We start from the raw sequence: 14,464 nt of genomic DNA on the forward strand, positions 1-14,464 counted from the left end.
AACTGCTGCAGTTTGTAGGAAGAAGCTATGTGATCATTTTCTCTTGTCTATGATATTTAGTCCTTTAAGTTTTCTGTCAATCGACATATTTTGGAATTGTTTGCCCTTTCTTTTCCTTCTTTGTAGTCCCTTATGCTATAGTGGCCTCAAGCTTTGTTAGGGGACATACAATGAAGAGTTGTGGTCAGGGTCCATTTGATCTAATTGATGTCTTCTATCTAATAAAATAGCACAAGCCATTCTAGTCAGCACCAACTGGGGTACATCTAGTTGAGTAAATATCGTCATAAATACAACTCCATTCTCATATAAAGCAACCATTAGAGCCTTTGTCTTTCTTTCTTTCCTTTTTTTTTCAGCTGACAATTCCTTAGTTTATAAAATATTGATGTACTTTGCAGTATCTTAAATGTCAAATAGACAATGAAATTATTAAAATAATATTTCATCATCTATTTTTCATCATATGTAATACAAATTAATATCGTTGTGTGTATCTGCATGTGTGCACGCATGTGTGTGTGTGTATACATACATACATATATATATATACATACACACACACACACATATATATATACATACATACATACATATACATATCATCATTGTCAATTTAAGCATCACTTTTACATGTTTGCTTGGATTTGTGTTTGTAAGTATATATATATATATGTGTGTGTGTGAGTGTGTATACACACAAACACATGCATGCACACACACATGCACACATTCACACACACACACACACACACACACACACAGATATTGCTTGATCATTTTGTGAGGCACTTTGAGTAAGTGTTGTCTACTATAGCCTTGAGTTGATCAATAATCTGTGAGCTGAATTTGGTTCAGCAAAAACTCTGTGTGTGTGTGTGTGTGTGTGTGTATAAGGATGTTATCTTCCACCAGTTTATACAAGTATAGAAAGTTAACAATAGTGAAACCAAGTCCAATGCACCAAATTACTAGTACTTTCTTGTCACTCTCACCACCAGGAATACAGACGAGCCAATAATTGGTTCATTGGAAACCTGTAGCCAACAGCATTATCATTCACCATGTCTAGTATGAAATAGATAAAAACGGGTATCATTTCATGACATAAGGATTGTAGTCAGCTTCATTATGGTTTGGGCTATTTTTCTTTCTCATGGTTTTTGAGCTGTGGGGTGGGGGAGAACAAAGACACAAAAACACACATACACATGCACACACACACAGTTTCCATCTATCAAATTCAATCACAAGTCATTAGTTGACCCAGGGGTGCCACACACACTAGAAGTGAACTGGAAACCACACGGTTATAAACCCAGGGTGACCAATGCTTTGTGAGTGAATTTATTAGGCAGAAACTGTGTGTGTATAAGTAAAGGATATTGTTTTTGTTTTTTTTAAAAATATTTATATATTTTTTATTCTTTTCTTGTCTCTTGTAGAATCAGTACATATAAACACTGGTCTTTTAGCTCTTGGCAATGTTATCAGTTCACTTGCTGACTCAAAGAAAAAAGCCAAACACATTCCTTATAGAGATTCCAAAATTACCAGAATCCTCAAGGTAGGTTAATGATCAAAACTGTTGCTTAAGAAATTTCAGTGCTGTAAGGTGAAGACTATATAAAACATGCTTTATGAGTTACATATTGTTTTTGACATCTACAATTCATTTGTAAGACATATACAGTGGAGATCAATAATTCTAGACACTTTCTTGCATTGTTGCTTGTTGGTTTTATATCTCTTTCTGCTCATAATTATTTTTTCATTGTCTTTTTCTCATCAACTTATATCTTCAGTATATATATATATATATATACTGAAATATGGTTCTCTCAGTGTGTTATTAATGAAATGCTGCATTTAATTTGTAATAAAGAAAATTTTTCTCCATAGGCAAAATATCTGTAGAATCTATTTCCAGTGTGATACAGTATTGGACTAAATATCTGGCAAAGTGGCCTAGATTTCTGGAGTTTCCATTTTTCTGAGAACTGCCTAAATATATACTTAAAATAACTTAGTTACCATTAAGCTAATGTGAGGAACATAAATTGTGACTAAGATTTGGTGGAAGATTTTAATTCAGAACTTTTGAAAACAAAATTTTTGTACTACAGGGCCAGAAGTGGTTTCAGCTGGGTTGGTATCAAAAGGGTTAATGTTTATCAATCTACATATAAAAATGAAGAGCAAATCTAGTTTTAACACCGCATGCATATTTTAACCAAAAACAGGGTTTGTTCGCTCAATTCAAATACAATATATTGAATAATATTGCACAATATTCCTGGATTTCTGGGAGCCAGATAAAAGGTCTGTTACTGTATAAATAATGTGTTTGTTGTTTATTTGACATCACTATTGTTTTCCTTACAGGATTCCCTCGGCGGTAATGCTCAGACTCTGATGATTTGTTGTGTTAGTCCTGCAGTTTCTGGCTTTGACGAGACCTTGAATTCCCTTAAATATGCTAACAGAGTAAGACTGATATTTCTACTTCCTCTTGTTTGTAATTAACAACAGGTTTAACTCGTTAGCACTCAGATCATTCTGTCAAACGTGATGCTTATTTATTCACATTGTTTTAAATTAGTTATGTGTTGTCTCATAGCTTTGAGATTTCAATGATGTGATTAATTATTTTCAAGATGACATTGTGGGGCAGGTGTGAAAGCCCATTTCTGACTGGTTTGAACATAAAACAGGTAGAATATTTTGGGCCAGATATGGCTGGTCTAAATGTTAAGGGGTTAAAAAATACTCACAAAGACCACTGGGGTCTTTGTGATTATTTTCACATCTGTTGTTACATCTGAAATAAACCCATCATTAACAGAGATATCCAGTCAATTAGAGGTTTGCAGGTAACGAGCCTCGATGTGTGTAGGTAACGAGCCTCAAAGGTTTAGTACCAAGTACTGCCACTTCTGCTACTATTTGAATCATCTTCACATTTTTTGTTTTATCATCTTCATGCATTTACATTTCTTTACATTCTGAGTTCAGATCCCACCCTTTGTCTTTGAATCTTCATGGGTCAATTAAATAAATACCAGTTGACTACAGGAATCTTTATAATCAATTGTTCCATCTCCTCAAATTTGTGCCTGAGGCAAAAGCACTCCTCCTCCCCCTCCTCCTCGTCGTCATCATCATCATGAGTGTTGATAGTATTGTTAGTAGTGATGATGGTGGTGATGACAGCAGCAGTGTAGTGTCAGAGGTACCACCACCTCCACCATCTTTACTACTACTACTACTACTACTGCTGCTGCAACTACAACTACAAAAACAGCTACTACTACTACTACTACTGATGATGATGATGATGATGATGATGATGATGATTTTAGTACTAAACCAGCAATTTTAGTGGGAGGGGTGAAAATCGCTTGACTGATGTTTTATTTTATCAACTCTGAAAGGATGAGAGTCGACCTCAATAGAATTTGAAATCAAGATGTAATAAGTTGGATTAATAATAATGGCAAATTCACCTTTTTTTTCCTTCCAGGTGAAAGACATCCGAAATAAACCCATCATTAACAGAGATATCCAGTCAATTAGATTTGAAGAGATGCAGACCGAAATCCTTGTACGTTGTTATAAATATCATCTGATGTTTTTGTTGTTGAAGAACACAATGTCGGTAGATTATTCAGAGATTACAATCACACCACAAACATACAGCTCTTATTTAGTTATTGTCAGCTTCAAGGAAAAAAAATGTGTAAAATATCAAAACCGCTGTTGGAGCTTAAATTAACATTTTTTGTGAGAACTTGTGGAAGAGGTAGATCCAGGAAGACATGGAATAAATTATTCTTGTAACCTACTGACAACCTGTGCAAATTTCTTAGTTAATTCTGGAATCGGTTATTTTTTTCCTTTTCTTTCACTTTTATTGTCTTCTTCATTAAAGATTCTCCGTAAACCTTCAGATTTCTTTCGTTTCAGAATTTGCGAGAGGAACTGTCACGTCAACAAACACGTCTGTTCAGCGCTGGCGACGGTGATGGTAACAGCAATAGTGACATTGACAAAGAGAGATTTTCAACTCAGAGCAGCAATATAAAGGATATGGAAGACAAAATTCTCAGGTTTAATCATAAAGCCTTTATAGATAGTTGGATGTGTATATGTGTGATTTGTAGAAACTCTGCCAAATTTAGATTGGAGCCTGGTGTTGCCATCCGGTTTCACCAGTCCTCAGTCAAATCGTCCAACCCATGCTAGCATGGAAAGCGGACGTTAAACGATGATGATGATGATGATGATCATTAGCATTAGATGTGATAGTGGAGGAGGGGGAGTGAGAGAAAAAGAAGCAGAGAGGGATTTTGATGGGACTTGGATCAAATTTGATCCGATTTCCATCAACATTACACACATAACCCTCAGATGTATACATATTTTAAAGTGTGCTTCTTAAACACTTTTACTCTGCATCTAAATGATTGTCAGAACTGGTTTGTCATTTTAACATTTATTCTCACACTCTGAGTGTGCCCCATTATAATGTTCAATACAACATTTCAGTATGTATGCCAGGCTAATCTTCTAACGTGATGTCTGAATATTTGTTTGACATGCAGACTGCAAGCAGAGTGCCACCATTATCAGCAATTATCAGAAGAGGCTTACAAACAACTGCTGCAAATACAAGAACGAGATATTCTATCTAAAAGCCAGAACCTTTCTTTAAATGATTGGTTAGAATTGAGAGAACAGGTGAGTAAACACCAATTTTCTGTTCCTACACCATAACAATGGGTTTTGCATTTCCTCTCCCTTCCATTTTCTGTGGTCCTTCTTGTTACCGTACAGCTTTTCTTGCAGGCTATTAACCAGTTTTCTATATTGCTGTATGTCCCCCCTCTTCTCTTCATCCCTACTTGTTGCTCAAGAGCAGTGGTTATTGGCTTTAACCCTTTAGTATTTAAACCAACCATATCCAAGACTGACAGTCACTACTGTGGAGCTTTCTTGCTATCCTCTTTGATAAAAGCCGAACCATTCTTAATAACCTGACTGCTTATGCTTGATTGCACTTATGACTGTGCAATATTGATAATGTTACTTTATAACCTCACCCACTGTTGTATGGTTGTCCTTAATGTGCAGTTATTTTTGTAGTTGTATAACTTCTCCTATACTAAATTGTCTTTCTACTACTTAATCCCCCCATTTTTAATGGCCTCTCTCATCACTGTACAACAATCTTCAGTGCTGTTGGGTCTCCCCTGTTATCTACTGCCACCTCTATTATCTAGCATCATCCTTTGTTGTTGTAAGGATGACACCCTCTGCTATACAGCATCTCCTGTAATTGTGCAGCCTCTCCTATAAATTGTACAGTCTCTCCTGTTATTGTTCAGCTTTCTCTATTGCTGTAAAGTCATCATGTTACTGTACAGTTTCTGATGTTCTATACATCATACTGTTGTTGTCTTTTAACTTTCTCTTTTGTTTCTGAACTGCCAAGCAATAATAAGTTGACAAAAGTGAAATAAGTTAGTTTGCTACAACAAAGAAGAAGGTTCCAATGTTTTTATGCAGGGCCCTTCATTACAGGGGAAGAGAAATTTCTCACTCATTTGTGAAATGTTTGTTCTTACTATTTGCTGCTACAGACCATCACTAGTTTCCTTGGGAACTTTTGCCATACAATAAGGCTTTCTCTGCACTAAGGACCCTTTGTTGTTACTATTTGGCCTTCCTCTATCTGTTAGCTATGGGTATGAACCATTTCTTCTTTTTTTGCAGATCATGAAGAATGTCACATCTTCTGTCAATATAACTGAATATTGGAATAAACAGAAAATAGAAGAACTTCAAGCTGATATCAAGAAGGTATGAAGGACACTTTATGCTGTGTCATCTGATAAGATAGAGTAATGCATAATACACATGATACATACATTCACATTCACATAATGCATATATACACACACACACCCAGAGTTTAACTGATACTTATTTTATTGACCCCAAAAGGATGACAGGCAAAGTTGACATGGGTGGAATTTGAACACAGAATGTAAAGATGGATGAAATGCCACTGAGCATTTTGCCTGGTGTGCTAATGATTCTGCTAGCTTACCACCTTATATTAAAAACTAACATATTGGATTTAGAAGGTTATCTGCTCATCTAGAAGTTGTGCAACACTGCACGCTAAGCCAAGTATTATCAGGTTGTTAAGGAAGAGTAGGCCCAAACATTAGGGCAGTGAGCTGGCAGAAATGGTAGCACATCAGACAAAATGCTTAGTAGTTTTCTGAGTTCCAATCCCACTGAGATCAGCTTCGCCTTTCATCCCCTTTGGGGTTTAATGAAATAAAGTACCAGTCAAGTATGGGGTTTGATTTAATCAAGTTGTCCCTTCCCTCAAAATTGCTTGCTCTGAACTCTGCAACAGAATGGCATCTTGTTGAGCGGGAATGTGACTTTGGTCACTTATATGCCAGGGAAACCAGATGTGGGGCCTTGTGAGTTTTAGGGTTCAAGTAAAATATTAGAAAAAAGATGGTACTAAAAAATTTGAGGTGTGTATTATGCATGAATTTTTACATCAAATATGGTGCTGCATAGACACACCTGTGCCAGTGGCATGTAAAAAGCACTCAGCACATTCTGTTAAGTGGTTGGTGATAGGAAGGGCATCCAGCTATAGAAAACCTACCTCAACAGAGAGTTGGAGTTTGGACAGCTCCCAGCTGGCCAGCTCCACTCTTACCGTCCAACCCATGCCAGCGTGGAAAATGGACATCAAACAATAACGATGAGGATAATGTTTATTTTATTTTATTTTATTTTAATTATTTAGTGCCAGGAACAACTATCAAGTGATGAGGAAATATTTATTCAGATGACAAAAGAAAATAACCTACTGAAGGAAAAATTAAAAGAAATGGTAATAACCCTTTCTTTTTTCTTCTCTTTTTTTTTGTACTTTGAACTGTGAGACATCAGTGTTTCCCTTGTTCCTTTGTTATTAGATTCTTCTTTCCGAAATAGAAGTTTGAATTCTGTTTCTTAAATTCTCTTACAAAGAGTGAATGCTTGCAAGAAAAAGAACACATTTTGGCACTTTCTGAAGAGAAAGTTAAACAGCAACAACAACAACTTCTTGAACAACAAATACAACTTGATGAAATGAGGAATTCCCTAAAGGTAAATGGACATTATATTTTAACCCTCAGGGGATGACAGGGCTAATCTGTCGGCTGAAAAGTCAAATAACAAAGAAGATTGTGTTATTTCATTCAATTTCCTACAAGAATATATATAGTTTTATATATGCAATGTTATTAAATCTTTTAATTGTTTCAGCTTCAAAGCTGAGGTACTACCATTGACTATTATTTTATTTTTTATGATTTTCTAAAAAAAAATAATTGCATGCCCTCTGTAGGGCTTGTGAAAAGGGCTCCATCTTCTTGGCACTGAAACTCCAAATAAGGCTCTGTTTCCAAAGGGTTAATATATTTCTTTTTTAATTGATTTGATCGATGAGAGGGGTGGAGTCTGTATCCATAGTCTTTATAGGCCTGCCAAAACTAGTGAAATGAATGCAGTTGATATGCTTTTTGGATAATTGCAACTCCAGGTAAAACAGATGAGAGGGGAGTTCTCTAGAGAACTGACATTCTATCTGGGAAGGAAGGATTTGGGTGATGTGAGGTGGAGAAGTAAGTGAGCCAGGTAGACCCGGGTGAGCTTGGATGGAGGTGGCATGAGACTGTCTGGCTTAGAAGAGTAGAGGCAACGGCAGTAATAGTAGAAAAGGCAAAGAAGACAATAGATGGCACATCTGTGGTCTAGAGATTGGAATGTGTTAGTGAGCGACTCTGTGCCAATCTGGTCACCTATTGCAGAGATTTTTGGAACGTAATACCTCTGCAATAGGTGAAAATCCATGAAGTAGAAACAGTACTGTTTCTACTTCATGTTTAAAAAATAAAATAGTAATTTGAAGGAAAATATCTCAAAAATCAAAAAAGTAAATTTGAGTTCCTTGTTATGTTTATAGCCTTTTGTTTGAACATGTTATTTGTGTTATTGGTCCAGCAGTTTAAATTCATTTTTAGCCAATGATTTACATATTAATCACTTTGGAAATTAAAGAAAATTTATTTCACTTGTAGGAATGTAGTTATCTGAAAGAATGTTTATTTGGAGTTTATTTATCCAATTTTTTTTTAAAATTTAGTCTCCACCTAGTTGTGAAGATGTTCAGACAATTGAAAAACTCCACATTCGCCCTCAGACTGTACCTATACAATATGTAAGTATTTCCAGAACTTTCTGGCCTCTGAGTTTGACCAAATGAATACTTTACCATATCTGTTATTTACCTTGAAGCTTTATTGACCAAGAGATTTAGATTTTTGGTTGTTTCTGTGTACCAAAGATAGATTTTTGAATCATCAGTCTTTGAAGAATGTGAAGCTGCATATTCTGTTGTGTCTGGGGAGAGTCATTCTCTTTTAGTGCCTCTCAATAACTATTGAAAAGGTTGCAAGACCAAGATGCAATGAAAATTTTAGAAAAATAAATAAGTAAATGAGTGGAAATTTTACCGGTGAGTGTGTTAAATTATAAGGCACTAAAAGAGAACGACTCTCTCCAGACACAACAGAACGATAATATATATATGTGTCAAAAAGAAAATGATAGTTTAGGAATGTGTCCTTGAGAAAATAGTATTACTATGAGTTGTTTATGTAACCTGATATTCTCTGATAATTCCAGAGCAGCCTGACATATCTTCGTCCTCCTTCTCGCCAAATACACACTAGTCCGGCCCTCTTCTCTTTGGAACGGATTATGCAGAACTTCCGTGCCCGCAGTCAGTTGTTGGTTGTGAACTTAGAAGACACTGATGAAGTCCTTCACCTCAGCTTTGATGACACTGGCCAAGGAGATGACATGTCTTTGGATAAAATTCAGTCTGAAACATTCAAGAAGTAAGCCAAATTCCTGCTCTGTTTCCCTCTATCCTATCATCATCATCATCATCACCGTTTAACGTCCGCTTTCCATGCTAGCATGGGTTGGACGATTTGACTGAGGACTGGTGAAACCAGATGGCTACACCAGGCTCCAATCTGATTTGGCAGAGTTTCTACAGCTGGATGCCCTTCCTAACGCCAACCACTCCAAGAGTGTAGTGGGTGCTTTTACGTGCCGACAAAAAGTACTGTACTCCAATCTGTTGGTGACCCTTTGACTCTGTATAAATTTCTATTGCAAAACATTTGTACCCAACCCTGTAGTTATGTATCTGTGCATCATAATCATTATCATCAACATTTAATGTCGATTTTCCCTGCTGGCATGGGTTGCACCATTTGACAGGAGCTGACAAGGTCAGGGACCGCACTAGGTTCCATTGTTTGTTTTGGCTTGATTTCTACAGCTGGATGCCCTAGCAACCCAGAGTGGAGCTAAAGCAAAAGGGAATTGGATAATGTTTTAAATTAATGACAAAAATGAAAAGTTTGGATGAAGTTGAAAACCTAAATCTGGGATTATTGGACAACATAAATGGAAATAGGAAGGAATCCCAAAGAGTGATGTTACTTAGAAAACCTCTCTAATTTGTTCTAGCACAGGAAAACAGATTGTAAAATGACGATGATGATGACTAATAAACTGAGGCATTGGGAAGGTGGGTTAATGATTTGATGGTAGAAAGATAAGATGAACGTTTTTGTTAATGCTTATAAACTTTTGTATAACCATATACATACATACATATTTATACACAGACTTGTAGGCATACACTCTCTCTCTCACACACACACACACACACACACACACACACACACACACACACACACACACATGGTTTTTTAAAATTGTGTATAATTTCGTGCCAGGACCTATTAGAAGAGTTAAATGTTTCATTTCTGTGTCTTATTCCGCAGAAATCATTCTGAAATCAAGAGGCGATCGACATTTAGAGTGGGAAAGTTAAGGTCAGACCAACAGGACACTTTTAAAGAGATTTCTTGTGACCAAGGTATGTATTCATGTATGTACAAACACACGTACACTCACACACACACACACACATGCACATATCATCACACATATATACAAATGCAGCCATATGCTGTTACACCACTTGTACATGTACACACATAACACACATATACACATAGACCCATATGTGTGTGTGTGTATATATATATATCCAAATTGATGGAGTGGAACAGGTAAAGTTCAGGCTACATGTGTTTCCTTGTTAGCTGTAACAAGATGCATCAAAACGATCGTTGTGAGCCATAAAGTTTCTTGTATATTCCATTCGTCCCCTGTCTAGGGAGGAATTATATATGCCAGCGAAAAACAAAACCAGTCTATGCGTTTTATGGAGTGATGTGAACTTAACAGATTGATAAAAATGGTTAATAAGTGAAGAATTCTGCAAACTTCTCTCATCTTCATTGTTTAACGTCCGCTTTCCATGCTAGCATGGGTTGGACGATTTGACTGAAGACTGGTGAAACCAGATGGCTACACCAGGCTCCAATTTGATTTGGCAGAGTTTCTACAGCTGGATGCCCTTCCTAACGCCAAACACTCCGAGAGTGTAGGGGGTGCTTTTTATGTGCCACTGGCACGAAGGCCAGTCAGGCGGTACTGGCAACGGCCATGCTCAAAATGGTGTATTTTACGTTCCACCTGCACAGGAGCCAGTCCAGTAGCAATGGCAATGACCTCACTCAAATGTCTTTTACTCTAGTAAAAGAAAATTATTTTCTTTTGATTAGATCCCATCACATGTGAAGTTTCCATTCAACACCTTGAAATGTCCACTACACGAAGTAGACAGCAGTTATCTTCATCCAGTTCCATTGAAGAGGAACCACAGAATGAGATGACAGAAGCAGATGCGAAAATGCTTGAATCCAACCAAAAACTGTCCAATTTGGCTTCTAATATCCGGTAGGTTCCATTTATGATCTTCCAGTTCTTACCTTCTTTTCAGTGTCTTTGAAATTTTCCTCCAAAGTCTCTTGTTTCTTCATCATCATCATTTAATATCTGCTTTCTATGCTGGCATGGATTGGAGGCGTCAACAAGAGCTCGAGAACCTAAGGACTGCATCGAGCTCCAATATCTGCTTTGGCATTGTTTCTATGGCTGGATGCCCTTCATAATGCCAGCCACTTTACCGAGTGTACAGGGTGCTTTCTTGCATGGCACCGACACCAGTGAGGTGACCAAGTAACTCACAAGACAAGACCTCTCAACAAGCTATGTGCTCGGTAATGAGAAATTAAAGTATGACAAAGGGTCAGAAACAGGTGACTTGCAGTCGTGGGGATAAGTACATGGCTTTTCCACTTGGTATGTCCAATAATATAGTAATAATGATAATCGTTTCTAATATAGGCACAAGAAATGGTAGAATTAAGAGGCTTAGTGTCTCATTTTTAAGGACATGGTTTTATTTTTGGTATGAGGCTTAGTGCCTCATTGTAAGGACCTTGAGTCCAAATGGAACATTAGTAAGAGCTTTATTACCTCAAATTGTATGTTTACAAAAGATCAAATGTTTTAGAGAAGCAGAGATCAGCAGGTGTCTTCTGCCTTCCCTCATTAATACCATTAGGTTTTCATCATTCATCTCATTAATGCTATTGTCCGGCCCGCAGCTATTACTTCTATGTAATGCCTTGATGACAAATTGAATGAAATAAAGTAGCTTGCTTGCCAGCCACATGGTTCCCGGTTCAGTCCCACTGTGAGGCACCTTGGGCAAGTGTCATCTACTATAGCCTCAGGCCAACCGAAACCTTGTGAGTGGTTTTGGTAGATAGAAACTGAAAGAAGCCCGTCGTATATATATATATATATATATATATATATATATATATATATCTGTGTGTGTATATGTGTCCGTGTTTTTCCCCCCCATCATCGCTTGACAACTGATATCTTTGTGGTTCAGCAAAAGAGACCAATAGAATAAGTACTAGGCTTACAAAGAATAAGTCCTGGGGTCGATTTGTTCGACTAAAGGTGGTGCTCCAGCATGGCCGCAGTCAAATGACTGAAACAAGTAAAAGAATAAAAGAATTATTTGTTCTACTTGTCTTTCAGGATGAAAGAACAGTTTATTCGGGAACTTGTTAAGAAAGGTAAAGATGCAACATTACTAAACAGACAATATGTACAGAAAATTAAGGAACAAGAAAAGGTTGGTTCGTTTCTCACTTGTCTTTGGTTTTTAAATTCTTAAATCTTTTTTTTTTTATCTATTTAATCCTTTAATATTTAAACTGGCCATATCAGGTCCAAATATTCTACCTGTTTTATGTTCAAACCAGCCAGAGCTAGCCTCTCACACCTAGCCTACAATGTCATTCTAAAAATCAACACTCGCATCATTAAAATCTTGTTGTTGTTGGCACTCCATCGCTTATGACGTCGAGGGTTCCAGTTGAACAGCCTGCTCGTGAAATTAACGTGCAAGTGGCTGAGCACTCCACAGACACGTATACCCTTAACGTAGTTCTCGGGGATATTCAGCGTGACACAGAGTGTGACAAGGCTGACCCTTTGAATTACAGGCACAACAGAAACAGGAAGTAAGAGTGAGAGAAAGTTGTGGTGAAAGAGTACAGCAGGGTTCGCCACCATCCCCTGCTGGAGCCTCGTGGAGCTTTAGGTGTTTTCGCTCAATAAACACTCACATCGCCCGGTCTGGGGATCGAAACCGCGATCCTATGACTGTGAGTCCGCTGCCCTAACCACTGGGGCCATTGCGCCTCCACCATTAAAATCTTGAGGCTACAGGATAACGCATAATTTATTCAAAACAGAGTAATTTGAATGCTAAAAGGTTAATCGGGGAAGAATGGTTAGTATGCCACCTTATCTATCAAGTATTACAGCAACTTTTGATTCTTGTCTATTTTTCTTTAGGAAATGGTTAAATTGCAAAAGGATTTGTCTGAAACCAGACATAATCTGCAGGATTTGGAATGTAGGGGACAGAGTGATGAGACTGACGAAAAAAAGTAAGTTAGCTTCTTGTTGCAACACACACACACACACACACACACACACACACACACACACACACACACACACACACACACACACATGTATGTGTGTCCTCTTCCAGGCTGGATGGATGATTGGCCAAGAAGCTCCTGTATGGTTTCAGAAGCAGTTCTAATGGGTGGCCTCTTGGGCAAGTGTCTTCTACTACTGCCCTGGACTGACCAATATACCTTGTGAGTGATTTTGGTCGACAGAAACTATGTGGAAGCCCATCATATATATATATATATATATACGTGTGTGTTTGTGTTTGTTCTCCACTCTGCCACTTTACAACTGTGTTTGTTTGTTTATGTCCCTACAACTACGTGGCTTGGCAAAAAGGACCAATAGAATATGTACCACACTTATAAATAAGTACTGGGATTGACTTGGAGGTTTTGCCCCAGCATGGCCAGAATCCCAATGACTGAAGCAGCTAAAAGATATATTTATAGAGACATGTTCTTTTACTCGTTTATTTGTTTCAGTCATTTGACTGCGACCAAGCTGGAGCACCTCCTTTAGCCGAACAAATCGACCCCAGGACTTATTCTTTGTAAGCCTAGTAGTTATTCTATCGGTCTCTTTTGTCGAACCACTAGGTTATGGAGATGTAAGCACACAAACTTCGGTTGTCAAGTGATGGTGGGGGGGGACAAACACAGGCACATATATATATGTGGAAGGTTCGCTAGTATGGGCCACAAGTTTGATATCAATAAACTTACCAGCAACACCATTTACAAAGTGTGGGGATGTGATTCGTTTATCACTGATTAATTAATCACTTTTCTTCTTTTTTTAACTAAACCTTCGTGATAAACGCGAATAGATGTGTAGATGGGCAACAAACAAGGGAGGCTACTTAGTTATATAGTCACTGCTCGTAGTTCACTGACCGTCAGTTATCTAACTTAGTGCCGCTATGTTGTTATCTTTGCAGGATGTATTTAAAGAAGATTGAGGATGCAGAACAGAAGATCTCTACCTTGCGGAAGCAACAGAAGGAAACAGTCAAAGTCGCCAACATTACATCACAAAATGAGAAAAAGTAAGTTAACGATGATTCACACCAATGTTAATTCAGGTTTTGACACAGCAACAAGAGCAGCAAAGGAAACCAATGTGTCTGTACACATATATATATATACAGACACACACACACACACACGAGAATCATCACCATCATCATTCATTTCATTTTAACGTTCACTCTTCCATGCTCAGATGGAGTTTATTGGGGCAGATGTTTTACAGGTGAAGGCCCTTCCTGTCACCAACCCTCACCTGTTTCCAAGCAAGCTAATATTTTCTCATGACAGCATATTGGAAACAAATGTATTGTATGACAGCGACAGCGATTTACAACTCCATACGATGTCAAGAC

General features: G+C 37.6%; 1 protein-coding gene across 3 annotated transcripts in view; it reads left to right on the top strand.

Moving 5' to 3' along the window:
• LOC106881743 (kinesin-like protein KIF27) overlaps positions 1–14,464 on the top strand; it is a 52,562-nt gene that overhangs the window by 21,519 nt on the left and 16,579 nt on the right. For all 3 annotated transcript variants that reach the window (XM_089359403.1, XM_089359404.1, XM_089359405.1), the window contains 15 exons: positions 1,446–1,567; positions 2,386–2,487; positions 3,524–3,604; positions 3,967–4,109; positions 4,605–4,740; positions 5,776–5,862; positions 6,839–6,925; positions 7,066–7,185; positions 8,225–8,299; positions 8,767–8,981; positions 9,945–10,039; positions 10,794–10,968; positions 12,130–12,226; positions 12,955–13,049; positions 14,021–14,128. In XM_089359403.1, the coding sequence (XP_089215529.1) occupies positions 1,446–1,567; positions 2,386–2,487; positions 3,524–3,604; positions 3,967–4,109; positions 4,605–4,740; positions 5,776–5,862; positions 6,839–6,925; positions 7,066–7,185; positions 8,225–8,299; positions 8,767–8,981; positions 9,945–10,039; positions 10,794–10,968; positions 12,130–12,226; positions 12,955–13,049; positions 14,021–14,128 (1,738 nt within the window). The remainder of the gene's footprint in view (positions 1–1,445; positions 1,568–2,385; positions 2,488–3,523; positions 3,605–3,966; positions 4,110–4,604; positions 4,741–5,775; positions 5,863–6,838; positions 6,926–7,065; positions 7,186–8,224; positions 8,300–8,766; positions 8,982–9,944; positions 10,040–10,793; positions 10,969–12,129; positions 12,227–12,954; positions 13,050–14,020; positions 14,129–14,464) is intronic.

Source organism: Octopus bimaculoides, chromosome 11 (genome assembly GCF_046866305.1).
Source record: "Octopus bimaculoides isolate indiv1 chromosome 11, ASM4686630v1, whole genome shotgun sequence".
Taxonomy (NCBI): domain Eukaryota; kingdom Metazoa; phylum Mollusca; class Cephalopoda; order Octopoda; family Octopodidae; genus Octopus; species Octopus bimaculoides.